Source organism: Scyliorhinus torazame, chromosome 8 (genome assembly GCF_047496885.1).
Source record: "Scyliorhinus torazame isolate Kashiwa2021f chromosome 8, sScyTor2.1, whole genome shotgun sequence".
Classification (NCBI taxonomy): Eukaryota; Metazoa; Chordata; class Chondrichthyes; order Carcharhiniformes; family Scyliorhinidae; genus Scyliorhinus; species Scyliorhinus torazame.
In genome coordinates this window covers 172,825,569-172,853,105 of record NC_092714.1, presented here as the reverse complement: position 1 = coordinate 172,853,105, position 27,537 = coordinate 172,825,569, and the positions used below count along the sequence as shown (strand labels likewise).

Sequence of the window (27,537 nt, the reverse complement as noted above, 5' to 3'; positions counted from 1 at the left end):
GATAAGGCGTTTCATTTTGCAGATGTGCATTTAATACTTGGAGCTTTGTATGAATATAATAAAAACATACCGAATATTATCCCAGGATGATCGTTTACCGAAAGTAATAACTGGAGCTTCTCCCTTTGCAAGGCATGTGAATGTCTCTTTGATAATATTTTCAATTGCTTTAAGAACATCCGAACTGAAAATGAAGTGACATTAATCAGTACGTTTACTGTACAGAAACAGCGCACAGCAATTGTCATAGCAAAACTGGGACACTCTGAATAAGGTGTGAAAACTCAAAAGTGCGAACAGATGTATTGTCAAGATCTTATGAACAATCAGATCTGTATTACTGTTATAACCCCTTTGGAGGTAGGGGATCAGACCGTACGGTTTCCCATAACCTCCCCAGAATATGAACTGCCCCTTTAAAGGGGCAGGGCTTCCCCTGAACAAGGAGAGCCCCAACTCTCATAAAAACTCTGGCCTGGGTGCAGGTTGGGGAAGGAAACCCTGAGGTGACTGGGGGAGTTTGTATTTGTATTTGTTTTTTTTTAAATAATATTTTATTGAAAATTTTTGGTCAACCAACACAGTACATTGTGCATCCTTTACACAACATTGTAACAATACAGATAATAATGACCTTTTTTAAATTTAAACAAAAACAACAACAAATAAATAAATATTAAATAACAAAAAATAAAAACTAGCCCTAATTGGCAACTGCCTTGTCTCAGGCCACACCCCCCCCCCCCCCCATCCCCCCCCCAAGTCCTGGGCCGCTGCTGCTGCCTTCTTTGTTCTCCCCTATCTATCTTTCCGCAAGATATTCGACGAACAGTTGCCACCGCCTAGTAAACCCTTGAGCCGACCCCCTTAGGACGAACTTAATCCGCTCTAACTTTATGAACCCCGCCATATCATTTATCCAGGTCTCCACCCCCGGGGGCTTGGCTTCTTTCCACATTAGCAATATTCTGCGCCGGGCTACTGGGGACGCAAAGGCCAAAACATCGGCCTCTTTCGCCTCCTGCACTCCCGGCTCTTGTGCAACCCCAAATATAGCCAACCCCCAGCTTGGTTCGACCCGGACTCCTACTACTTTTGAAAGCACCTTTGTCACCCCCATCCAAAACCCCTGTAGTGCCGGGCATGACCAAAACATATGGGTATGATTCGCTGGGCTTCTCGAGCACCTCGCACACCTATCCTCCACCCCAAAAAATTTACTGAGCCGTGTTCCAGTCATATGTGCCCTGTGTAATACCTTAAACTGAATCAGGCTTAGCCTGGCGCACGAGGACGACGAGTTTACCCTGTTTAGGGCATCTGCCCACATCCCCTCCTCAATCTCCTCCCCTAGCTCTTCTTCCCATTTCCCTTTTAGTTCGTCCATCATAGTCTCCCCTTCGTCTCTCATTTCCCTATATATATCCGACACCTTACCGTCCCCACCCATTTCTTTGAGATGACTCTGTCCTGCACCTCTTGTGTCGGGAGCTGCGGGAATTCCCTCACCTGCTGCCTCGCAAAAGCCCTCAATTGCAAGTACCTGAATGCATTCCCTTGGGGCAACCCATATTTCTCGGTCAGCGCTCCCAGACTCGCAAACTTCCCATCCACAAATAGATCTTTCAATTGCGTTATACCTGCTCTTTGCCACATTCCATATCCCCCATCCATTCCCCCCGGGGCAAACCTATGGTTGTTTCTTATCGGGGACCCCCCCAGTGCTCCGGTCTTTCCCCTATGTCGTCTCCACTGTCCCCAAATCTTCAGTGTAGCTACCACCACCGGACTCGTGGTATAGTTCCTTGGTGAGAACGGCAATGGGGCTGTCACCATAGCCTGCAGGCTGGTCCCCCTACAGGACGCCCTCTCTAATCTCTTCCACGCCGCTCCTTCCTCCTCTCCCATCCACTTACTCACCATTGAAATATTAGCGGCCCAATAATACTCACTTAGGCTCAGTAGTGCCAGCCCCCCCCTATCCCTACTACGCTGTAAGAATCCCTTCCTCACTCTCGGAGTCTTCCCGGCCCAAACAAAACCCATAATACTCTTTTCTATCCTTTTGAAAAAAGCCTTCGTGATCACCACCGGGAGACACTGAAACACAAAAAGGAATCTCGGGAGGACCACCATCTTAACTGCCTGCACCCTCCCTGCCATTGACAATGCTACCATGTCCCATCTCTTGAAATCTTCCTCCATCTGTTCCACCAACCGCGTCAAATTTAGCCTGTGCAATGTGCCCCAATTCTTAGCTATCTGGATCCCCAGGTAACGAAAGTCTCTTGTTACCTTCCTCAACGGTAGGTCTTCTATTTCTCTACTCTGCTCCCCTGGATGCACCACAAACAGCTCACTCTTTCCCATATTCAATTTATACCCTGAAAAATCCCCAAACTCCCCAAGTATCCGCATTATTTCTGGCATCCCCTCCGCTGGATCCGCCACATATAGTAGCAGATCATCCGCATATAAAGATACCCGGTGTTCTTCTCCTCCCCTAAGTATTCCCCTCCATCCCTTGGAACCTCTCAGCGCTATCGCCAGGGGCTCAATCGCCAGTGCAAACAGTAATGGGGACAGAGGACATCCCTGCCTTGTCCCTCTATGGAGCCGAAAATATGCCGATCCCCGTCCATTCGTGACCACACTCGCCACTGGGGCCCTATACAACAGCTGCACCCATCTAACATACCCCTCTCCGAACCCAAATCTCCTCAACACCTCCCACAGATAATCCCACTCCACTCTATCAAATGCTTTCTCGGCATCCATCGCCACTACTATCTCCGTTTCACCCTCTGGTGGGGCCATCATCATTACCCCTAACAACCTCCGTATGTTCGTGTTCAGCTGTCTCCCCTTCACAAACCCAGTTTGGTCCTCATGAACCACCCCCGGGACACATTCCTCTATTCTCATTGCCATTACCTTGGCCAAGACCTTGGCATCTACATTGAGGAGGGAGATTGGTCTGTAGGACCCGCATTGTAGCGGATCCTTTTCCTTCTTTAAAAGAAGCGATATCGTTGCTTCTGACATAGTCGGGGGCAGTTGTCCCCTTTCCTTTGCCTCGTTGAAGGTCCTCGTCAGTAGCGGGGCGAGCAAGTCCAAATATTTTCTGTAAAATTCAACTGGGAATCCGTCCGGTCCCGGGGCCTTTCCCGTCTGCATGTTCCTAATTCCTTTCACCACTTCTTCTACCGTGATCTGTGCTCCCAATCCCATCCTTTCCTGCTCTTCCACCTTGGGAATTTCCAGCCGATCCAAAAACTCCATCATTCTCTCCCTCCCATCCGGGGGTTGAGCTTCATACAATTTTTTATAAAATGTCTTAAACACTTCATTCACTCTCTCCGCTCCCCGCTCCGTCTCTCCATCTTCGTCTCTCACCCCCCCCTATTTCCCTCGCTGCTCCCCTTTTCCTCAATTGGTGTGCCAATTTGTTCTTTGTTCTTTGTTCTTGCCAGCAATCTGCTCGCCTTCTCTCCATATTCATACTGTACACCCTGCGCCTTCCTCCATTGTGCCTCTGCAGTGCCTGTGGTCAGCAAGTCAAATTCCATATGCAGCCTTTGCCTTTCCCTATACAGTCCCTCCTCCGGTGCTTCCGCATACTGTCTGTCCACCCTCAAAAGTTCTTGCAACAACCGCTCCCGTTCCTTACTCTCCTGCTTCCCTTTATGTGTCCTTATTGATATTAGCTCCCCCCTAACCACCGCCTTCAACGCCTCCCAGACCACTCCCACCTGAACCTCCCCATTGTCATTGAGTTCCAAGTACTTTTCAATGCATCCCCTCACCCTTAAGCACACCCCCTCATCCGCCATTAGTCCCATATCCATTCTCCAGGGTGGACGCCCTCTTGTTTCCTCCCCTATCTCCAAGTCTACCCAGTGTGGGGCATGATCCGAAATGGCTATAGCCGTATATTCCGTTCCCCTCACCCTCGGGATCAATGCCCTACCCAACACAAAAAAGTCTATGCGTGAATAGACTTTATGGACATAGGAGAAAAACGAGAACTCCTTACTCCTAGGTCTACTGAATCTCCACGGGTCCACCCCTCCCATCTGCTCCATAAAATCCTTAAGCACCTTGGCTGCTGCCGGCCTCCTACCAGTCCTGGACTTCGACCTATCCAGCCTTGGTTCCAACACCGTGTTAAAGTCTCCCCCCATTATCAGCTTTCCGGTCTCTAGGTCTGGGATGCGTCCTAGCATTCGCCTCATAAAATTGGCATCGTCCCAATTCGGGGCATACACGTTTACCAACACCACCATCTCTCCCTGTAATTTGCCACTCACCATCACGTATCTGCCCCCGTTATCCGCCACTATAGTCTTTGCCTCGAACATTACCCGCTTCCCCACTAATATAGCCACCCCCCTGTTTTTCGCATCCAGCCCCGAATGGAACACCTGCCCTACCCATCCTTTGCGCAACCTAACCTGATCTATCAGTTTCAGGTGCGTTTCCTGTAACATGACCACATCTGCTTTAAGTTTCTTAAGGTGTGCGAGTACTCGTGCCCTCTTTATCGGCCCATTAAGCCCACTCACGTTCCACGTGATCAGCCGAGTTGGGGGGCTTCCCACCCCCCCCCCTTGCCGGTTAGCCATCATCTTTTTCCAGCTTCTCGCCCAGTTCCCACGCGGCTGTATTTCTCCCAGACGGTGCCCCCCCGCCCATCCTTTCCCGCACCCACTCCCCCCTTTCCCCAGCAGCAGCAACCCAGTAATTCCCCCCTCCCCCCCCCCCGCTAGACCCCCCGCTAGCGTAATTACTCCCCCCATGTTGCTCCCAGAAGTCAGCAAACTCTGGCTGACCTCGGCTTCCCCCCGTGATCACGGCTCGCCCCGTGCGGCGCCCCCTCCTTCCTGCTTCTCTATTCCCGCCATAATTATCATAGCGCGGGAACCAAGCCCGCGCCTCTCCCTCGGCCCCGCCTCCCATGGCCAACGCCCCATCTCCTCTCCCTCCCCACCTCCCCCCATCACCACCTGTGGGAGAAAGAAAAGTTACCATACCGCAGGATTAATCATACAATCCCTCTTCGCCCCCCCCCCCCCACTCGTCCCACCACTTTGTCCAAACGTTCATTTTCGTAGTCCAATCATTCCAATTTTTCTTCTACAATAAAAGTCCACGCTTCATCCGCCGTCTCAAAGTAGTGGTGCCTCCCTTGATATGTGACCCACAGTCTTGCCGGTTGCAGCATTCCAAACTTTATCTTTTTTTTGTGAAGTACCGCTTTGGCCCGATTAAAGCTCGCCCTCCTTCTCACTCCAATCTTGATAGACGCGGATCACCGCGTTCTCCCATTTACTACACCGAGTTTACTCCCATTTACTACACCGAGTTTTCGCCCATCTAAGGACCATTTCTCTATCCTTAAAACGGAGAAATCTCACCACTATGGCTCTGGGAGCTTCTCCTGCTCTCGGTCCTCGCACCATAACTCGGTATGCTCCCTCCACCTCCAACGGACCCGTCGGGGCCTCCACTCCCATTAACGAGTGCAGCATCGTGCTCACATATGCCCCGACGTCCGCCCCCTCCACACCTTCAGGAAGGCCAAGAATCCTCAAGTTGTTCCTCCTTGCGTTATTTTCCAGTGCCTCCAACCTCTCCACAGATCGTTTCTGGTGTGCCTCCTGTATCTCCGACTTCACCACCAGGCCCTGTATGTCGTTTTCATTCTCTGCTGCTTTCGCCTTCACGACCCGAAGCTCCTGCTCCTGGGTCTTTTGTTCCTCTTTCAGCCCTTCAATCGCCTGTAGTATCGGGGCCAACAACTCTTTCTTCATTTCCTTTTTTATCTCCTCCACGCAGCGTTTCAAAAACTCTTGTTGTTCAGGGCCCCATATGAAACTGCCACCTTCCGACGCCATCTTGGTTTCTGCTTGCCTTCCTTGCCGTTGTTCCAAAGGATCCGCTGCAATCCGGCCACTTTCCTCTCCTTTTTCCATCCGTGTCCAGGGGGAACACCCTTCTGGTTTACCGCACGGTGTTTTCAGCCGTTAAAATTGCCGTTGGGGCTCCTATCAAGAGCCCAAAAGTCCGTTTCACAGGGAGCTGCCGAAACGTGCGACTCAGCTGGTCATCGCCGCACCCGGAAGTTCCTTGTATTTGTTAATGTCTATCTATGAGTTCTGCTTACCGCGGATTCAATAATTACTTTCTGCATGCCTGAGAATTCTATGTCATGGGCACTCTCACCTCATCTCTAGAATTTGGCTCTTTTCTGCAAGTTTGGCAATAATGAGGTCTGGATCCAAATGGTCATAGGAGAAACTGAACTGAGGATTGGTGGGCAGGTAAGTGGCATTTGATATCACTGTCAATGGTGGCTGCCATCATTTGCTGAAATTTGAGAGAAGTTGATTGGACTATAATTGGCTGGAATTTGTCCTGCTTCTTGTTACAGGACATATGTGGGTAATTTTCAAGCAGATGCGTGTTATACCTGTAAATTTGGCAGCAGGTGCAATTAAGTCTAAAGCACTACAGCAAGAATATAGTTGGGGTCTTTGCTATATCCAGTGTTCTTTAACTACTCTTGATATCACATGAAGTTAATCAAATTAGCTTAAGACTAGAATCTTTGATGGTAGGAACCTCAGGTCAAAATGCATCATCCACTTGGCAATTAAAGCTGAAGATGGTTACAACTGTTTCAGCCTTGACTTCTGCACTGTAGTAATAGGCTCCGACATTATTGAGAATGGGGATATTCATATTCGCTGTTGTTTGTCCATCACCATTCACAACTCAATGTGGCAAGACTGCATATTTTACTGCCACATTTAATAAATGAATATCCACCTGTTAAACCTGGTAGCAGAGGATTGACCTTTGTGCTAGATGACGATCCTCCAACACTAGAGGGAATGACTCGTATCTCTACCTTCACCACTCATTTAAATATTTTCTGTAAGAACACAGGGAACGGAGAGGTCCAGGAATGAAAGATCAATAGACGTGATGGGAAAACTCTAATAATATAACATGAGATTCTGACTAGAAAAGCACATTCCACATACATCATAGATACATAGGAGCAAGAGGCCTTTTGGCCGTTTGAGCCTGCTCCGCCATTCATCACAATCATGGCTGATCATCCAACTCAATAGCCTAATCCTGCTTTCTCCCCATAGCCTTTGATCCCATTCTCCCCATGATAAATAGGGATGAGTTATGACCTTTCAAACTCTTAAGAACATGGACAACGGTAAAGATACTGAGGTGCTCTGTACTTCACATATCCATGACCTGACGACAGTGACTTTAAGGGGCATCTTGACAAATCCATGAATAGCATGGGAATAGAGGGATACGGACCCAGGAAGTGTGGAAGATTTTAGTTTAGTCGGGCAGCATGGTCGGCGCAGGCTTGGAGGTCCGAAGGGCCTGTTCCTGTGCTGTACTTTTCTTTGTTCTTTGTTCTACAATTATAAGCCAGGGGGGCAGGATTTGAGAGGACAGAAGTAGAAGTCCCCATGATCAAGGTGCTTGTAGCTACTAATGGATTAGAAGATAGGGAGATAAAAGAGGTGACCCTAAGAGTTACAAAGCTGGAAAGAATTTGGATATAACGGGCGGGATTCTCCGAAATGGAGGCAGAGTGTTTGTGCTGTCGTGAACGCTGTCGCGTTTCACGACGGCACGAGCACTACCGATTCTGGCCCCTATAGGGGGCCAGCACGGCGCTGGAGCAGTTCACGCCGCTCCAGCCTCCCTTCCTGGCGCCAACTGGGCCATCACCATTCACAACTCAATGTGGCAAGACTGCAAGACGCGCCGACCCCAAAGCAACATGGCGTGGGGGATCAGGGGCCGGCCGCGTAATAAAATAGGGCCGGGGCTGTAGAGGCCGGCCCGCCGATTGGTGGGCCCCGATCGGAGGCCAGCCCCGATGAAGGAGCGCCTTCCCCCCCCCCCACAGGCCTACCCTACGTGCAGAGTTCCTGTCGGCTGCGAGCAGGTGTGAACGGTGCCGGTGGGACTCTGCTGTTTCCGTGTGGCCGCTCAGCCCATCAAGGCCGGAGAATCGGCGGATCGCACCACACGAAACGCGCCAATGCAAATGCCGCCAATTCTCCGCTCCTCGGAGAATCGCCTGCCGGCGTCAGACTGGCGCTGCGGGAAAAATGGCCCGACTGGCGATTCTCCCATACGGGAGAATCTCGCCAAAGAGGTCAAACTGATGTATCTGGATGGGATGGGACCTATCAGGCCAAGGTGGACCTGGCCATGTTCTATTGGCAAAACTTGCAGGCACCTTTATTTTTATTTATTAATCATCTCCGGGTCCTATCTTGGGCCCTTCCTTTTGCCGCAGATGGTTTGTTTTATAGCTTTGTGAGGGGCACTCTGGCCCCCGTGTCGGTCTTTCCCTGGGTTCCCTCCTGGTGTTTCCTTGGGTCTCTTCCCCCGGTTGCCCCCCCCTCACTCCTGTCTACTTTCTGTGGCCCTGGTGGTTCCCATGCATCCCCATAACCTCCTCACCCGCTCTATCCATTGTTGGTTTCAAACAGGTCTTGGAACAGGCTGATGAATGGCCCCCATGCTTTGTGGAAGCCCCCATACTTTGTGGAAGCTATCATCTGACTCTCAGATGGTGTATTTGATATTCTCCAGGTGCAAGGGCGTTGGCCCTCTTCCGCATATGAAGTTCTGGCTGGTCCGATACCCCAAAGACTGTCACTCTCGGGCACGGCTCCAACCTCATCCCCACAACTTTGGACATCGCCTTGGTCCAGAACCTGACACGTCTGGGGCATGCCCAGAACACGTAGGTGTGGTAAACCACGGTATTGCATTGTATGGCATTGTGCATGCCTGGGCTTATCCAGGCTGGCTCCTCCCCACGGGCTTATGTATAAAGGTGGCAAGTCTCCGCCTCCGACCCAGTTTGGGTCCAGAGGCAGGAGGCTTGCTGTTTAGTGTATTAAAGCCTCAGTTACGTTCATCACTCGTCGTGTGTTATTGATGGTGTATCAGTAGGCATGGTTGGTGTCGGGTTCTGTGACCTTGTCCTTGCAATGATTCATACAGAACTGCTGATGACTTGACTAGAATGATTGTTTATTGATTAACACGTGGAGAGATAACATACAGAATGCTTATTAATTGATTAACACGTGGAGAGATAACATACAGAATACTATACAGACTAAGGTACTGATTGAGTTTCCTGGACTCTCCTGGAACTACTGGATGTGCAACTGTCCTGTTGTACACCTTACTGCCAATAGTCGGATGTCACATGACCGATGTCTGGCACCACCAGCTGGTTGGAGGTCACACTGCTAATTATGTACAATATTATACACCGTCATATCACCACAGTTTGCCGGGCATCCCTCGCACCGTTCACGCTTGTCCTCCACCTCCGGGAAGAACCTGCTAACTCAGGTTCTTGCTAAGTGAGCTCTGTGCACCACTTTAAACTGCATGAGGTTCAGCCTTGCACAGGAGTGGTGGAGTTGGCCCTGCTCAGTGCTTAGCTCCAGAATCCCCACCCTAATTCTTCCTCCCATTTCTGCTTTGTTCCGTCCAGTGGTGAGCGCGTCCTTTCTAAAAGTCGTCCGTATATGTTCTCGCAATTCCCTTTTTCTGTACTGTCGGAGTACAGTAGGTTTTCCAACAATGTTTCACTCGGGACTCTAGGGTACATCGTCGTCTGCTTGCGGAGAAAGTTTTTGATTCTTAGTGTTACGACTACCACTGGGCTGGATGTGTGCTTTGTCGGGTGGGGAGTGGGGCGGGAGCGCTGTTGTGGCGACGGCTCAGAGTCGTTCCTGTGCAGGAGGACTCCATCATCCTCACCCATCCCCTCACTCTCTCGGTCGTGGCTGCCCAGTGGTAGTATTGCAAGTTCAGGAGAGCCAGGCCACCCATGCTTCTTCTCCTCTGCAATATTGTCCTCGAGATTCTTGGATTTGCCCCACCCCCACACATGCCATAATCATTTTGGAAAAACTCCTCGGGGATGAAGATCGGTATGGATCTAAACAGGAAGAGGAACCTTCGCAGTGCGTTCATCTTGATTGTCTGCCCATCTCCTTCACGAACTAACACCTACAGGCTCACCGGCGACAAGCACCACCAACTCCGCCCAACCCCCCTTCACCGACTCAACATCTGGGTGAAGAACAAGACGACAACACCCTCCCAGACGCGCAGGTCTCGACACCGCCGCCCACACCACAGCCGGGACTGAGGCGATCACGCCGGAAGGTCAAGGCCCCCGACAGACTTGACCTTTAAGACCACTTCACCGCCGCCGGACTTTTTTTTTTTTTTTTTTTTTAAACAGGGGGTGAATGTGGTAAACCACGGTATTGCATTGTATTGTATTTTGCATGCCTGGGCTTGTCCCTGGGTGGGAAAGTGGGAGTGCATCCCATCTCTGTAGGTCCTTTTTTAAAAACTTCTTCTGCCAGACTGGTCAGATTTCACTTATGGATCCATTTCCAATCGTGGGCTATCTGGATCCCCAGGTAGCGGAATTTGTTTTGGGCTATTTTAATGGGAGACCTTCTAGCTCTGTCCATCCCCACTTTGGGTTTACCGGGAAAACCTCTCTTTTACCCTGGTTGAGTTTGTAGCCTGAGAAGGCCCCAAACTCTTCCAGGAGCTTCATGATTTCTTTCATGCTATTCTGTGTGCCTGAGATATAGAGTAGATGATCTTCCGCACAGAGAGACTCTGTGCTCTCTGCCTCCTCTTCGGATACCCTTCCAGCCTTGCGTCTCGCAAGGTGATCGCCAGAGGTTTACTCCCAGGGCGAAGTGGAGCAGAGACAGCAGGCATCCCTGCCTGGTGCCTCTGTGCAACTGGAAGTATTCAGAGCTAGTCGTGTTGGTCCGAACGCTCACCTTTGGGGGTTATACAGGAGTTTCATCCATGAGATGAACCCTGTCTCTAGGCCAAACCGCTCCAGTACCTTGAAGGGGGAAGGGATTTTCTGCATCCAGTGAGACGATCACCTCTATTCTCGCCTTGGGTGGGGTCAGTATCACATTCAGCAGCCGTCTGATGTTTGCAGTTAGCGGTCTACCTTTGACAAAGCCTGTCTGGTCCCCTGGGACCACCTCTGGTACACAGTTCTCCAGTCTCCTGGTCAAGGAGAGTATTTTCACATCCACATTGAGCAGTGAAATGGGTCAGTATGACCCACATTCTGTCGGGTCTTCGTCGTTTTTGGGTATAAACGATATGGTGGCCTGAGTTAACGTTGGGGGCAAGGTACCCTCGCTCGTGAGTCTGTGAACATCTCCTGTAGGTGCGGGGCGAGAGCTGGTGCAAGTTGTTTGGAGAGGTTCACTGGGAATCCATCCCGGCACCTTCCACGCTTGCATGGAGTTGTTGCACTCCTTGACCTCTCCCAGTTCTATTGGTGCTTCCAGCTCCCTCCCCGTCTGTCGTCCCCCATGACTGGCATGCCCAGTCCATTGAGGAATTGTTTCATCCCTGAGCCCCTGGGCTTGAAGGTACAGTCCCCGGTAGAAGGCCTCAATTGCTTTGTTGACATTAGGATTGGGGTGTGGGGCAGCTACCAGTCTGCCTCTGCTAACCTTCACCTGCGCTGGACCAGGAAGGGCTGGAGGACCAGCCTGGAAAGGACCCATGGGACCAGCGGAGGGTGGAGGACAGGCGCCTGTGGTGAGGGTCCAGCACGCCCAGAGGACCAGGGAGGCCCTCATCCTCGCCTGCTTCACATAGGACATGGCTTCATTTGTCATGTCACCTGCCCCTCCATTCCACCTTCCCAGGGCTCGTGTTACATCACTCCCAGAATGATGGGTCTGTGTGGCACTGTCAGCGAGTCAATATACAAGGCAGAAGGGTGATGATAACCCGCTGTGGGCGGAGCACTGGTGCACCTCAACCTATACCATAGACTGATGTCGGTCTGATGAGTGCACACTCACACCCATCATCTGCATGTGATATGCCTTGGAGGGGCGTGGGGGGCAGGACCCATAGCAGGGAGCCCTGGGACCGGGGGAGGAACAATGGGGGTCGCGGAGCATAGACCGGCCCGCAGTGCAGAACGTGACCTGGGCTCCACATGCCTTGGGTGCAACTTATGTTTAATGATGTACAAATGTGACTCTAATTGTCCCTAACTCCCGATGAATCTCCCCACCCTCCCCATGCCCTCTCAGCGACCCTCACTTTTGATGCCCCTAGCAAGTGTCCTCTTGGGGGCTTGGGACTGGAGGGCATCTGCCGACTTGCCAGTGGCGCATGCCTTGCTGTGCCACCATGTTCCGCACCTCGAGGTGCGCCATTGGGTGGTACAGGGTGGACCCAGGAGAGCTGTTGACTGCCGTTGTCTCGCTGCACGGGGTTCCACATTGGCCTCAATCGTTCCTCCTCCTGGTCATTGCCCATCGGGCACTGGGGGTCAACTATGGAGGGGAGGAGCATCTGGATTGAGCTCTGGCTGCCCCTGCGTCATCTGGCTCTACTAGCCCTGGTGGCTCCCCAATATCTGCATCATGACGTTGATTCCCTTCGAGATGCCCCTCTGTAAGCGGGCGATGCTCTGTACTGCCTCGTCAATGTCCACCTGTGTCTGGGACATTGTCTTCAGTGACCTGGACATGCCCTGGAGCGCCTCCGCTATGCCCACCCAAGACTAAGACAGCAACCTAGCAAGGTCCTCCTCGGGCTGGGACATGAAGGAAACCAGCTATTTCTGATAGGTAAAAGGATCATTGATTTAGCCATTTTGTTATAAATACTAAAGCCCAGTTCAAAAATCATTTTAAAAATGGATCCCATCATAAGACTGCAAATATGATGAAACACAACCTCAGATTACAAAAGCACATAGCTTGCAATAATAAAGCATGGATTTTGAGACATTTGCAGTCGAACTAGAAGCAAATGCAACATTTCTACTGAAGGTCAAATTGACATGATCGTTCATATGAACTGTCCATTGTTAAAATGAACAGAATTGCAGAGTTCAGCAATGAAAGAGCAGAGTTTGCATTCCAACACACATTTTAAGAATTCCACATGCAAAATTTATATTAATTTTAAAAAGTTCAACGAGATAATGTCGCACATTGAGGACAAACAACCCAATCAACAAATCAAATGTATTGAGAACTCACCCAAACCAATCAGCATGTTACAGGGGTAGGGACAAATTGATAACAAATTCCTTAAAAAAGAGAGGTCCGGGCAGCCATTTTCATTCCGGAATCACTCTATACTATATGCTTGACTATCTACTATCTTTATTTTGTCTTTTTACTCGAACTCGAAGTCTGTGCAAGTTGTTTTGCTTTGAGCAAGAAACCATTATTATTTTTGAAAGTTCAGATCGTTTGTATGCTACTATGTCTAAATATATCTCTTAAAGTCTTCTGCTGGCAGGGGCTTTCTTGAGAATATTTGATTTGTAGCCACAAGAAGATTTCAAACTCTCAATTATAATCAATAGATACCCAATAAAGATTTCATTTTGCATCCAAGACATGTAGTGCAAATTTCTACTTAGTTAGGTGTATACGAGACTACACTTCACCACGGGTAGATTTCATCAGTCCTCCTCGGGCTGGGACATGTCCTCCAGCATCTGGGACATGCACCGGAGCGCATTCGCAGTGCCCACCTGAAACTGGGACATGCTGCACAGTGCCTCAGAAAGGTTGACCTACGTCAGGGACACGTTCCCCAGCGACTGGGACATGCAGTAGAGGCACTCAGCCATGGATGTCACTGACTAAGCTACTCTTTGGACACCACCACTCATAGTGCTGATGTCGTGCTCCAAGCTCTCCACTGCGGTCGCCTATCTAGCAGTGTTAGTCTTGGTGCCATGTATTTCCAGCACAATGTCCTGTGCCCTTTGGGACACATCCAATTGAGAGTAAATATGTGGTCAGAGGAACCTATCATCATCCTGGCATGAACAACTTCCAAGAGACTGGTCATCGTGGTGGGGACCACTGGTTACTCACCTCCGGCATAGGACAATCTCAACAGAGGTTGCCGATCTGTCCTTGGCCACCTGTGTGACCTCAATGGCTCATTCCTGGTAGGGGGTCATGACTGAGGTATTGCAAACCCCCGCAATCTTGGTCCTTTCAAGTCGGTTGTATGCCACCTTTTCCTGCAGGGAGGGATGGCATTGTGAACGAAACGGAGGAGGAAATGTGGTAGGATGCCCAGATTCGGTTTCACACTGGTGTTAAACGATGGCTTGATCTGCCCACCATGCATGCTGCAATTCTTGTTGAGGTTGGCATCAAACCGATTTGCATCCCGCTAATGGCATATAGATGTATGCCTGACCAGAATCTCATCCCCCCGCCCCCCACGTCTCATTGTCCATGACGCCAGTGGGAACATACCTGGACGTACATATCAGCATTTAACTGCATCAAACTGATTTGCATCCCGCTAATGGCATATAGTTGTACGCCTTACCAGAATCTCATCCCCCCCGCCCCCCACATCTAATCGTCCATGATGCCAGTGGGAACATATCTGGACGTACATATCAGCACTTAACTGAAGAAGGTCTGAGGCTGCCTCCAGAGTTCGTGATGAAGGCCTCCAGTGACTGGACACTGAAAAACTCAGCAATATCAGGTGGATCTTTCAGCTTCAATTATTCAAGGAGGTCCATCCTCCAGCCTCAGTATTTCTGGATGTCCATCTTCTTTCTTCAATGATGAGTCAGCTATATCCAGATGTCTTTTAAAAATGGCACCCAAATATGATGGTGGGGCTAGAGTTTTCCAGCCTGCCCTGTAATACTCCAGGAAACCTCTGCATATATTTCTGGTGTGGAGATGCCGGCGTTGGACTGGGGTGAGCTTGGTAAGAAGTCTTACAACACCAGGTTAAAGTCCAACAGGTTTGTTTTGATGTCACTAGCTTTCGGAGCACTGCTCCTTCCTCAGGTGAATGAAGAGGTATGTTCCAGAAGCATACATATAGACAGATTCAAAGATGCCAGACAATGCTTGGAATGCGAGCATTGTCTGGCATCTTTGAATCTGTCTATATACATTTCTGGTGACCTCCTCCCAAGCTAGCATGGTGAAGTTGGTGGACCTCTGGCTCACATCATGAGGTTTGAGGACTTCCTACTGGTCCTGGCTTGACTGGAATCTCCTCTCCAGGGAACTGTCACTGAACTTGGGGGCAGTGGGCGGATTTCTTCTTCAGACTATTGCTTCATTTTAAGTCCTGAGTTAGAGAGTGAATGTGTTTTGACTGCCATTTGAATATGGCACCCGGACCTTCGACCCCATGAGGTAACGGTGAGGCGGTCAATCCCAGCCCATGAGATTTGACGAGCCGCTGGGGCGGACAATCCCAGCCCATGAGATTCGACGAGCCATTCGATTTATGCATAACAAGGTGAAAGTGGGGTAACCTGCTCCACTTTTCCACCCGCCTGCCACCTCAGTCTCCAGAATGGAAAATTCCACAAAGTTTAGACCGGATAAGGACTGCAGGTTTTCTTCCCTAAAATGACACTTGTGCACGAGGTGGGTTTGAAAAACAATTTTGTTTTCTGTTAACTGATATTAGCCATTTATTCATGCTTGAATTCATCAAATTTAAATTCTCCAGCTGTTGAGGTGAAATTTGAACTTGTGTCTCGATTCTTAGTCCAGGCATTCTGATTAACAGTAACCTGCTAATACAGAACTTGATTATTACTGGAAAGAGAGACATCCCGGCCAAAGCTTTTAATTTTGCACACATCAGGACAAATGCAAGACAACTCTGATTGGCTGAGGCATTGCCATGGAGAAAGCAATGTAGGACACGAGGAGCAATAGGTTCCCTAAGCTCCCAGGTAATTCAAGAAAGGTACAAGACTTGAACATTCACAGGGACCTATCCTCTGCAAACAGAAAGGCATGTCGCTTCCAGCAAGTATGAATAAGAAACAACTCAATTTGAGCTGGTACTAACTTTGCAGCATCGTGCATCATTTTTTTCAATTCAATACCATCCTTACTTCCTTAGTTACCCATGGATGATGAATCCTTCTCATAGATTATTTCTTTCTCAACAGAAGATGTTATGATCCCTGTAGAGACCAATAATATTTAAGGAAAGAAATTTGAATAGCAAGTTAATAGCTGAAAGGATAACACAAGATGGCATGTTTAAAGGGCTTTATTTTAAAAGACTAAATTACTGAGTGAACACTTTTTGTAGACAACCAATAATTTGAACGACAGAACAGAAATTTTTGTGCAACCAATATAAAGATACTGTCAGTTTATATGGTACACTGTCCTTTAAGGAGAGATTCAATTCTCCCAGAATCAGTCCAAAATATTTCTTAGCTCCCAAAGGTTTACTTCCGTTCCCAGCACGGAATCTTTTAATTCCAAAAATATTTTTCTAGCTGCAAGTTTTCTTGGAAAATTTCTTCTGGATAAAAATGGACAAATCGTCCAGCCTCGTTTTAACTCCACACATATTTGGTCTTTCCAATCTGAGTTCAAGCTTCCACCTGCCTTCCAGCTTGGTGAACCAGAAGGACATCCAGGGCTTAGCTGCTTTCTGCTGGACAGTGGCAGACTAACCGTGTCTACTGCGTTTTCAGAGCGATCTTCGACGCCCATCCCCTCTCAACGTCCGTTTCCATGGCAACAATAATCTAATTTCTGTCTTATCCAAGTGGAGAAGCTGATAGCATTGCTTGAGAGCTCAACTATCAACTTGGAACTAAATAGATCGGTTAAAGCACAACTGTTTACAACATCTATTTACAACATAACATTCTTAACACTTTCTGAGGCTATGGAGGTTCACAGTCTCCACTGTTACCATATAGGCTTCAGCAATTGTCTCCAAGTGTTAACACCTTGTACTTCTCAGTAAAACTTTAATCTCTAACAATCAAACCACCCAGACTTGCGGTCAGGCAGCCTTCAGCAGAGGTTACATGACCCCCTTCATTTTACGCTCAATTAAAAACAAATCTCAAACCATAATTTATAATACTAATCTTTATTGTCACAAGTAGGCATACATTAACACTGCAATGAAGTTACTGTGAAAAATGCCTAGTCGCTACATTCCAGCACCTGTTTGGGTACACAGAGGGAGAATTCGGAATGTCAAAATGACCTAACAGCACATCTTTCGAGAATTGTGGGAGGAAACCGGAGCACCCGGAGGAAACCCATGCAGGCACAAGGAGAACGTGCAGACTCCACACAGACAGTGACCGAAGTCAGAATCGAACCTGGGACCCTGGAGCTGTGAAGCAACAGTGCTAACCACTGTGCTAGTGTGCCTTGTCTTAATTGTAACACCATATCTTTGTTGAGAATTATGAATTTTCTCATCATCTTATATTTTAACCTATTGCCCAGTACACTTTAGCCAAATCCCTTCTTATGCTTGCAAATCATCTTTGAAGCTTAAGACTCTTGTTTCAGGCCCACATTTCTCATCCCCAAACATAATGTGAAATTCAAGAACATCATTCACAAGATCATTAATCTTGCCTCTTTACACATTACCAGGTTTGTTGGTTCGTCCAGAGCACATTGTTCAGAGAAATGGTCCCAAATATACTCTGTGAATTCATCCTCCAGGCTACCTTTGTCAATTTGGCCCATCAAAACTACATGAAGAATACAATTATTGCAGGGTATTTTGACACCAGAGTACACATTGAATGTAGGAATGACAGACTCCATGACATGACAAAGTCTGTTTCAGTCAATATGACCCCTCCCCCACACACTATTGACGGCAGATTAGAAATGTTTGTTTTTAAATCTATAGATCCTAACCATTAGCTCCGATCCGAATCACTAACCACTCTATAAAGTCTATCCCTCACCACTCAGTGCAGGAATGGTTGCCCTGTCGGTTATTGTGGTGAATGGCCCCTTGACAATTTGAAATCCCTAGTGGCTGTGGCTCCAGGCCCGATTCCCCTACCTGCCCAGTGGCTCCGCCCGCACCAGTTGCTGCCCAGCGCCGCGAACCTCCGTCCCCGTCCGCACGGACGCCCGCAGAATCGTCCGGAGCCGCTCCACCGCCCCCAAGTCAGCGACTTGCAGCAAGGACTCCATTGAAAGGCGGTGACAGCACGACGGACATCCAGGACGAGGGCCGGCGACTGCGCTTGCTCAGCAAACCTGACTGTTCCCGCCAAGACGAGCTGCGTTTGCCCACCAGCCGGCTGGCTTTCGCCAAGACCAACTGCGCCTGTGTGTCAGTCGGCCAGTTCCCGACAAGGACAACTGCGCCTGCGTGTAACTGGACTTATTTGCGGTGAGTGATGGATCGGGTGTTTTTTTTAAATTTGGGCGCCATTTTTCCTTTCCATTCTTCTTTACCACTGGTTATTATCATAGAATTTACAGTGCAGAAGGAGACTATTCGGCACACCGACTCTTGGAAAGAGCACCCTACCTAAGCCCCCACCCTAACCTTTTTTTGACCACTGAGGGCAATTTAGCATGGCCAATCCCCTAACCTGCACATTTTTGGGGGACTGGGAGGAAACCGGAGCACCCGGAAGAAACCCACGCAGACACGGGGAGAAAATGCAAACTCCGCACAGACAGTGACCCAAGCCGGGAATCGAACCTGGAGCTGTGAAGCAACTGTGCTAACCACTATGCTATCGTGCCTACTTGTCATCGTCAGTGTTTTTAGTGTAAGAACACTGCTTGCTGGCTCACCTTTATTTCACAAAAAGGTAGAAGGAGTGGTTGGAGCCATAAACAAGGATGCATTTAAGGGAAGATAGGTAAGTACATGGCAGAATAAGAAAACAGAAGAAAATGCTGGAAACACTCAGCCGGTCAGACAACATCTCTGGAGAGAGACACTGTGTAATGTATATACCTTAGGATGGCCGACACAGTGATTCAGTGGTTAGCACTACACCGAGTCACAGTGCCAGGGACTCAGGTTCAATTCCAGCCTTGGGTGACTCTCTGTGTGGAGTTTGCATATTCTTTCCGTGTCTGTGTGGTTTTCCTCCCGGTGGTCTGGTTTTCTCCCACAGTTCAAAGATGTGCAGGATAGGTAGATTGGCCATGAGAAAATTGCCCCTTAGTATCCAGGGATGTGTAGGTTTGGTAGGGTGGCGGTGGAATGGGTCGAGGTGGGGTGGTATTTCAGAGGGTTGGTGCAGACCCAATAGGCCTAATGGCATCTTTCTACACTAGGGATTCTATGCTCTGCTAATAGACAAATAAATACACATCACTCAGTTAGCAGCGTTTGCAAAATTTTGACACTTAAATGTTTGTCAGTAAGTTTTTACAGTCATGTTCTGTTCTTGTGGAACAGTTAGCCCACAGTAAGGGAAGGTTTGGGAGGCACGGTAGTACAGATGTTAGCACTGTTGCTTCACAACGCCAGTGTCCCGGGTTCGATCCCCACTTGGGTAACTGTCTATGGGGAATCTGCACGGTCTCCCAGTGTCTGAGTGGGTTTCCCCTGGGTGCTCCGGTTGCCTCCCACAAGTCCCGAAAGGCATGCTTATTAGGTGAATTGGACATTCTGAATTCTCCTTCAGTGTACCCGAACAGGCGCCAGAATGTGGCAACTAGCGGATTTTCACAGTAACTTCATTGCAGTGTACTGTAAGCCTACTTGTGACAATAATAATTAGTATTATGTTCTTGTCGAATGGCCTGATTTTATATTACAAGAACACTTGCAGCTAAAGCTATAAATGATTTATTAACATTATCTGTGGGTCAACTATATATAAAACAACAGATGACGAACAGTATGATCTTGCTTGAGCAACTGCTCTCTTCCAGCTCTCCATTCAGTCTGAGGTCACCTGACTCCAATGTTCACTTTTATACTAATGAGACTCCTAGTGGTCAGTCGGTGAATTACAACACAACCATGATATCACTCCACACAATATTAACCGTGATCTTTCATCAGCCTGTGAGGGAGGTGGGGATATAAGGAAATGCAAATAGGGTAGGATGAAATAATTTGGGCAAAGGCTCTCTGGAGCATAAACATCTGTACATGGGGAATGGTAGCACAGTGGTTGTGTTACTAGACCAGTAATCTATATGCCCGGACTATTTCTCCAGAGTCATGAGTTCAAATCCCAGCTGGAGAAATTTAAACTGAATCAATAAAATGCTCTTCTCATTAATAATGATTATGAAACTGTGGATTGGTGTAAAAACCCATAGATTCTTAGACATTTACAGCACCGAAGGAGGTCATTTGGCCTATTGTGTCCACGGTGGTCAACAAAGATCTAACTATGCTAATCCCATTTTCCAGCACTTGCACATAGACTTGGAGGTTACAGCAGTGCAAGTGAATATCTAAATACTTCTCATTCTCCTGCTCCACAGTGACATGCAAGCCGTAATCCTCGCCAACGGAACCACCACAAACCCAATACATGTGCAAACTGGGGTCAAACAGGGCTGTGCCATCGCACCAACGCTCTTCTCCATCTTCCTCATAGTAACACTCCATCCTGCCACTCTGAAGCGCCCCGCTGGAGTGGAGCTAATCTACTGGACTAGTGGGAAACTGTTCACCCTCTGACGCTTCCAGGCTAGAACCAAGACCACCCCAATCTCTGTCATTAAACTGCAGTATGCAGATGACGCCTGTGTGTGCGCAAGTTCAGAGGCCGAGCTACAAACCATTGTCGACGTATGCACCGAGGCATATGATAGAATGGGGTGACTTGGCACAGCAAGTCAGGTGGTCCATTTTAACTGCAGCATATGGGAGATCATGGAAAACATTGTGACCCCGGACAACCATAGCTGTGGCAAGTGGCTTAAGCTCAATGAACGTTACCCCTTGGGCTAATTAGTTGGTTTCACAGTTGAGCAATGTCAGAGATAATAATAATAATAATCTTTATTGACAAAAGTAGGCTCACATTAACACTGCAAAAAAGTTACTGTGAAAAGATAGGAGGGCGTAACTGAGCCAGGCAATGATACAGAATTTTCTGATGGAGGAGCCTTGGCACTTGAATTTGACCAACAGGTACAAGGTACTTGCTGCTTGTCTGAACAAGAATGGATGGATGGGAAAACTGACCATGTCAATACGGTGTAGCAGCCCATCCAAGTGGATTGGCATAAAAAGGAATGTGGTACTGATAGGTGATGGAAGAACATCATAAGATATAGGAACCATTCTTATAGATATAGGCGGGATTCTTCAAGCCGCGCCGGGTCGGAGAATCGGCGGGGACGTGGGAAATTCCTGTCAAGCCGCTCTGACGCCGGAACGCAATTCTCCGGCGACCGGAGAATAGGCGCCAATCGCGGTCGCCGTGGCACCGGTTGGGGGCCGAGGCACCGGTCGGGGGTGGATGAAAGAGCCCTCCGCGGCGATTCCCTGCGGTCGACCAGCTGAACTTCCGGCGAGTCCCGCCGGTGTGGTTCCAATCTGGTACCACCCGGCGAGAGCTCGGACCTGCAGCCGTGGTGGACGTCCTGGTGGAGGAGCGGCGGGATCGGACTACGGGGTGGCCTCCACGGGGTCCAGGCCTGCAATCGAGGGCTTCCGATTTGTGGTGCCCACGATCTGGGGGGGGCCTACCTCCTTCCGCGTGGGCCCGCTGTAGGTCTCCACCATGTTGCGCGGCGCCAGCGCGGAGACGGCAACCACGCACATGGGCCGGTGCGGAGACGGCCATCGCGTGCATGCACGGACCCGCGCCGGCCGTGCAGGACCGCCTTTAGGCGCTGGAGCAGCGCCCAGCACTCTGGCGCTGTGATGGCCCCCTGAAGACCGCTGAATTGCTGAGCCAGGAGGCCCGTTGACGCCGCCGTACACCACTTCGCCGGGATTTCGGAGAATCCCAGCCCTTATGTCTAAACTGTGTTCCCTGGTCTAGATTCCCTCATGGAAGAACATCCTATCAGGATCTACCCTGTCAAGTCCCCTCAGAATCTTATTTGTTTCAATAATGCACAGAAAAAAAAATTACATTTGAGATTCTGCACGTTTACGACAATAACTGGATCCTTCCCCTCAAATTACAAGTTTGTTTCCCACCTCGAGGAGATCTGAATTGTTAGCTGAGCCACATGCTAATTGGCATAGGGATAAGCAGGTTAGAAAAATAAATGCGTGGTGTGGGCAGCACAGATTTTGCTTCTTCGACCACTGGCACCAGTAATGGGGGAAGAGGAAGGTATTTCTGCTGGGCTGGGCTCCACTTAAACTAGACTGCAGCTACTGTTCCATTGGATCAGGTAACTGGGATAGTTGCGTGGGCTTCATACTAATAAATAAACAGGCGGTCAAGAATGGCAAGTGAAAATAACAGAGGGAATAGGCATAAATGACAAAGGTGATCACAGGAAAAAGGAGAAAAATGTCAAAGCTAAAGGCTATATCTCTGAAGGAGTGAACATTTTTTAATCAAATTGGTGAATTAATTGCATTTATATAAATGAATAGGCTTGAGACCAAGGTTTGGAACTAAATATTTTAATATACTTTACTTTTAGAAAATATAGGCAAAGAACTCCACTGCATATCATCCAGAATCACAAAGAGCATTGGAAAGGTGGTTTCAAACTTTAAAGACCATGTGTGAATGTCTATAGTCGTGATTATCCAGAGGATTAGGATAAAGGAATTCCATTTACACTATTTGCAATTAGGGTTGCACCAAATGGATCAACTAAATTCAGTCCATTCTAATAGATTTTTGGTCATGAGGTAAGAGGACCCCTAAATTGAGCAAAAGAGAAACTTGTGAGTTAGCATTCGGAGACTACATTGGTCTGTGTGTTAAACTTGAGGGAGAGATTAATTAGGGCTGGTGCATTGGCTAGAATACATTTAGGGGTGGCACGGTGGTGCAGTGGTTAGCACTGCTGCCTATATCGCTGAGGACCCGGGTTCGATCCTGGCCCCGGGTCACTGTCTGTTTGGAGTTTGCACATTCTCCCCGTGTCTGCGTGGGTCTCACCCCCACAACCCAAAGATGTGCTGGTTAAGTGGATTGGCCACACTAAATTGCCCCTTAATTGGAAAAAAATAATTGGGTACTATAAATTTATTTTCAAAGAAGTAAACGTTTAGGGTGGGATTTACCGACCAACCCTCTGAGTGTTTTTCGGCAGCGGCCCGCCAACAGGATTTATTGACCCCACCGCTGTCAATGGTATTTCCCGGCGACTGCACCCCTCGTCACCGGGAAACCCATGCACCGGTGTGGAACCGGAATATCCCCTGGTGTGAACAGCTGGTAGATCGCGCCCATACAATTGTCACAGCATGTGATGATAGAAGAGACGGTTAAGAAATCACAAATTCGTAGTTTTATTAGTGGGGAGAAAGTATTAGTATTATTACAAATGGTAGGTGAACCATGAAAAGCAAGATTTAGTGGGCCTTATCAAATTGAAAGAAAATTAAGTGACGTGAATTATTTGATAAGAACGCCAGATAGAAGGAAAACCCAGAGTGTCATGTTAATATGCTAAAAGGTATTTTGATAGAGAAGGAAAGAAGGAGGAGGTGTTAATCATTGTAATTCAGGGAGAAAAGATACGTTCAGACGATTCTGAATTTGACATTCCTCAAATTAGATTGGACAATGAGGAAGTGATAAGAAATTGGGATAAATTACTGAGTTAGCTTCCAGAGAAAAATCAAAGTGACCTGAAAAAGTTATTACAGTCACATAAAGCTGTATGTGGGAACAAATTAGGAAGTACAAAAGTAATTATACATGATGGAGATATTGGAAATGCTTCTCCAATTTAGCCATATCTATGTAGGCAACAACTCAAATTGGCTGAGGTGAAAAAGGAGATTCAAAGCCTGCTTCAGAAAGATATAATTGAAGTGAGTTGCAGGGATTGCAGCTTGACGATTGTGATGGTACCAAAACCAGATGGAACGTAATGCTTGTATGTGAACTACAGAAGAGTCAACACAGTTACAAAATCACATTCGTATCGTATTCCTCGTTTGGAAGACAAGTGAATTTTAATACCAAACTTAACTTAGGTGTGGAAAGTTTAGCACAGTGAGCTAAACAGCTGGCTTGTAATGCAGAACAAGGCCAGCAGCACGGGTTCAATTCCTGTACCGGCCTCCCCGAACAGGTGCCGGAATGTGGCGACTAGGGGCTTTTCACAGTAACTTCATTGAAGCCAACTTCTGACAATAAGTGATTAAGGATATTTAATTTAAGCAAGTACCTTTGTCAGACAGAGCAAATGACGTTTTGGCTTATATGGCACCAAATGGTCTGTATCAGTTTAAATTTATGCCATTTGGAATGAAGAATGTGCCAACAACATTCCAAAGATTAACCAACAAGATAATTTCCGGACTAAACAATTGTGTAGTGTATATAGACTATTTGGTGGTGTTCAGTCAAGCGTGAAAGGAGCATTTGGAACATTTGAGGGAATTGGTCAATCAACTACTTGAGGCTGAATTGGTGGTAAACCTTGTCAATGGTCAAGTCACACTCTTAGGCCATATAATTATATGTGATCAGATAGCCCCACTTTTGTGAGGGCCACGAAGAATCCAGCACGAGTTTGTAGAATCAAAAGAAATAACTTTATTTACAATTACATATCTACAACAGTACTCCCTTACTGCTCCTCTCTGGCTGGTTCCACATGCCAGCACTATTTATGCAGGTGACTGCTAATGATTTCTTCCCCCTCCCCCCTACCCCCTCCCTCCCCCTCCTCCCCCTCCCCCTCCCCCCCTCCCTCCCCCCTCCCTCCTCCTCCCCCTCCCTCCTCCTCCCCCTCCCTCCCCCTCCCCCTCCCTCCCCCTCCCTCCCTCCCTCTCCCTCCCTCCCCCTCCCTCCCCCTCCCCCCTCCCTCCCTCCCCCCTCCCTCCCTCTCCCCTCCCCCCTCCCTCCCTCCCTCCCTCCCTCCCTCCCCCCTCCCTCCCCCCTCCCTCCCTCCCTCCCCCCTCCCTCCCTCCCTCCCTCCCCCTCCCTCCCTCCCTCCCTCCCTCCCTCCCTCCCCCCTCCCTCCCTCCCTCCCCCCCTCCCTCCCTCCCTCCCCCCCTCCCTCCCTCCCTCCCCCCCTCCCTCCCTCCCCCCCTCCCTCCCTCCCTCCCCCCCCTCCCCCCCCCTCCCTCCCTCCCCCCCCTCCCTCCCTCCCCCCCCCTCCCTCCCTCCCCCCCCCTCCCTCCCTCCCCCCCCTCCCCCCCTCCCCCCCCCCCCCCACCCTCCCCCCCCCTCCCCCTCCCTCCCCCCCCCCTCCCCCCCCTCCCTCCCCCCCCTCCCCCCCCCCCTCCCTCCCTCCCTCCCCCCTCCCCCCCTCCCTCCCCCCTCCCCCCTCCCTCCTCCCCCTCCCCCCTCCCCCTCCCTCCTCCCCCTCCCCCTCCCTCCTCCCCCTCCCCCTCCCTCCTCCCCCTCCCCCTCCCCCTCCCTCCTCCCCCTCCCCCCTCCCTCCTCCCCCTCCCCCCTCCCCCCTCCCCCTCCCCCCTCCCTCCCCCTCCCTCCCCCCTCCCCCTCCCTCCCCCTCCCTCCTCCCTCCCCCTCCCTCCCCCTCCCCCTCCCTCCGCCTCCCCCTCCCTCCCCCCTCCCCCTCCCTCCCCCCTCCCCCTCCCTCTCCCCCTCCCTCTCCCTCCCCCTCCCTCCCCCCTCCACCTCCCTCCCCCCTCCACCTCCCTCCCCCCTCCACCTCCCTCCCCCCTCCCCCTCCCTCCCCCCTCCCTCCCCCCTCCCCCCCTCCCCTCCCCCCTCCCCCCCTCCCCTCCCCCTCCCTCCCTCCCCCTCCCCCTCCCCCTCCCTCCCTCCCCCCTCCCCTCCCCCTCCCTCCCTCCCCCTCCCTCCCCTCCCCCTCCCTCCCCTCCCCCTCCCTCCCTCCCTCCCTCCCCCCCTCCTCCCTCCCTCCCTCCCTCCCCCCCTCCTCCCTCCCTCCCTCCCTCCCCCCCTCCCTCCTCCCCCCTCCCCCTCCCTCCTCCCCCCTCCCCCCTCCCCCTCCCTCCTCCCCCCTCCCCCCTCCCCCTCCCTCCTCCCCCCTCCCCCTCCCTCCTCCCCCTCCCTCCCCCCTCCCTCCCCCCTCCCTCCCCCCTCCCTCCTCCCTCCCCCCCCACCCTCCACCTCCCTCCCCCCCTCCCTCCCCCCCCTCCCTCCCTCCCCTCCCTCCCCCCTCCCTCCCCTCCCTCCCCCTCCCCCCCCCTCCCTCCCCCTCCCTCCCTCCCCCTCCCTCCCCCTCCCTCCCCCTCCCCCCCCTCCCCCCTCCCTCCCCCCTCCCTCCCCCTCCCCCTCCCTCCCCCCTCCCTCCCCCTCCCCCCTCCCTCCCCCCTCCCTCCCCCTCCCTCCCCCCTCCCTCCCCCATCCCTTCCCCCCCCTCCCCCTCCCTCCCCCTCCCCCTCCCCCTCCCTCCCCCTCCCCCTCCCTCCCCCCTCCACCTCCCTCCCCCTCCCCCTCCCTCCCCCTCCCCCTCTCCCCCTCCCCCGCCCCCCTCCTCTCCCCCTCCCCCTCCCCCCTTCCCCCTCCTCCCTTCCCCCCTCCCTCCCCCTCCTCCCTCCCTCCTCCCCCCCCCTCCCTCCCTCCTCCCCCCCTCCCTGCTCCCTCCCTCCCTCCTCCCTCCCCCCTCCCCCCCTCCCTCCGCCCTCCCCCCTCCCCCCCCCCCTCCCTCCCCCACTCCCCCCCTCCCTCCCCCACTCCCCCCCTCCCTCCCCCACTCCCCCCCTCCCTCCCCCACTCCCCCCCTCCCTCCCCCCTCCCCCTCCCTCCCCCCTCCCCCCCTCCCCCCTCCCCCCCCTCCCTCCCCCCTCCCCCTCCCTCCCTCCCCCTCCCCTCCCTCCCCCTCCCCTCCCCTCCCTCCCCCTCCCCTCCCTCCCCGCTCCCTCCCCCCCTCCCCGCTCCCTCCCCCCCTCCCCGCTCCCTCCCCCCCTCCCCGCTCCCTCCCCCCCTCCCCGCTCCCTCCCCCCCTCCCCGCTCCCTCCCCCCCTCCCCGCTCCCTCCCCCCCCCTCCCCACTCCTCCCCCCCTCCCTCCCCCCTCCCTCCCCCCTCCCTCCCCCCTCCCTCCCCCCTCCCTCCCCCCTCCCTCCCCCTCCCTCCCCCCCTCCCTCCCCCTCCCCCCTCCCCCCTCCCCCCCCCTCCCCCTCCCCCCTCCCTCCCCCCTCCCCCCTCCCTTCCCCCCTCCCCCCTCCCTTCCCCCCTCCCCCTCCCTCCCCCTCCCTCCCCCTCCCTCCCTCCCCCCTCCCCCTCCCTCCCCCCTCCCCCCTCCCTCCCCCCTCCCCCCGCTCCCTCCCCACTCCCTCCCTCCCTCCCTCCCCCCGACTCCCTCCCTCCCTCCCCCTCTACCCCCTCCCCTCCCTCCCTCCCCTCCCCCTCTACCCCCTCCCCCTCTTCCCCCTCCCCCCTCCCCCTCTTCCCCCTCCCCCCCCCTCCCCCCTCCCCCCTCCCCCCTCCCCCCCTCCCCCCCCCTCCCCCCTCCCCCCCTCCCTCCCCCCCCCTCCCTCCCCCCTCCCCCTCCCTCCCCCCCCTCCCTCCCCCCTCCCCCTCCCTCCCTCCCCCTCCCCTCCCTCCCCCTCCTCTC

The 27,537-nt window shown here is 51.5% G+C and overlaps 1 protein-coding gene across 3 annotated transcripts in view; it reads right to left on the bottom strand.

Moving 5' to 3' along the window:
* The window catches only part of spo11 (SPO11 initiator of meiotic double stranded breaks), a 171,377-nt gene extending 153,173 nt beyond the window's left edge, over positions 1-18,204 (bottom strand). For 2 of the 3 annotated variants that reach the window (XM_072514521.1, XM_072514524.1), the window contains exons 1-2: positions 17,965-18,204; positions 71-184 (exon numbers count right to left, since the gene is read on the bottom strand). In XM_072514521.1, the coding sequence (XP_072370622.1) occupies positions 71-184; positions 17,965-18,098 (248 nt within the window). In that variant the 5' untranslated portion in view covers positions 18,099-18,204. The remainder of the gene's footprint in view (positions 1-70; positions 185-17,964) is intronic. The other variant, XM_072514523.1, reaches the window with a different exon arrangement.
* Between the last annotated feature and the right edge of the window lie 9,333 nt (positions 18,205-27,537).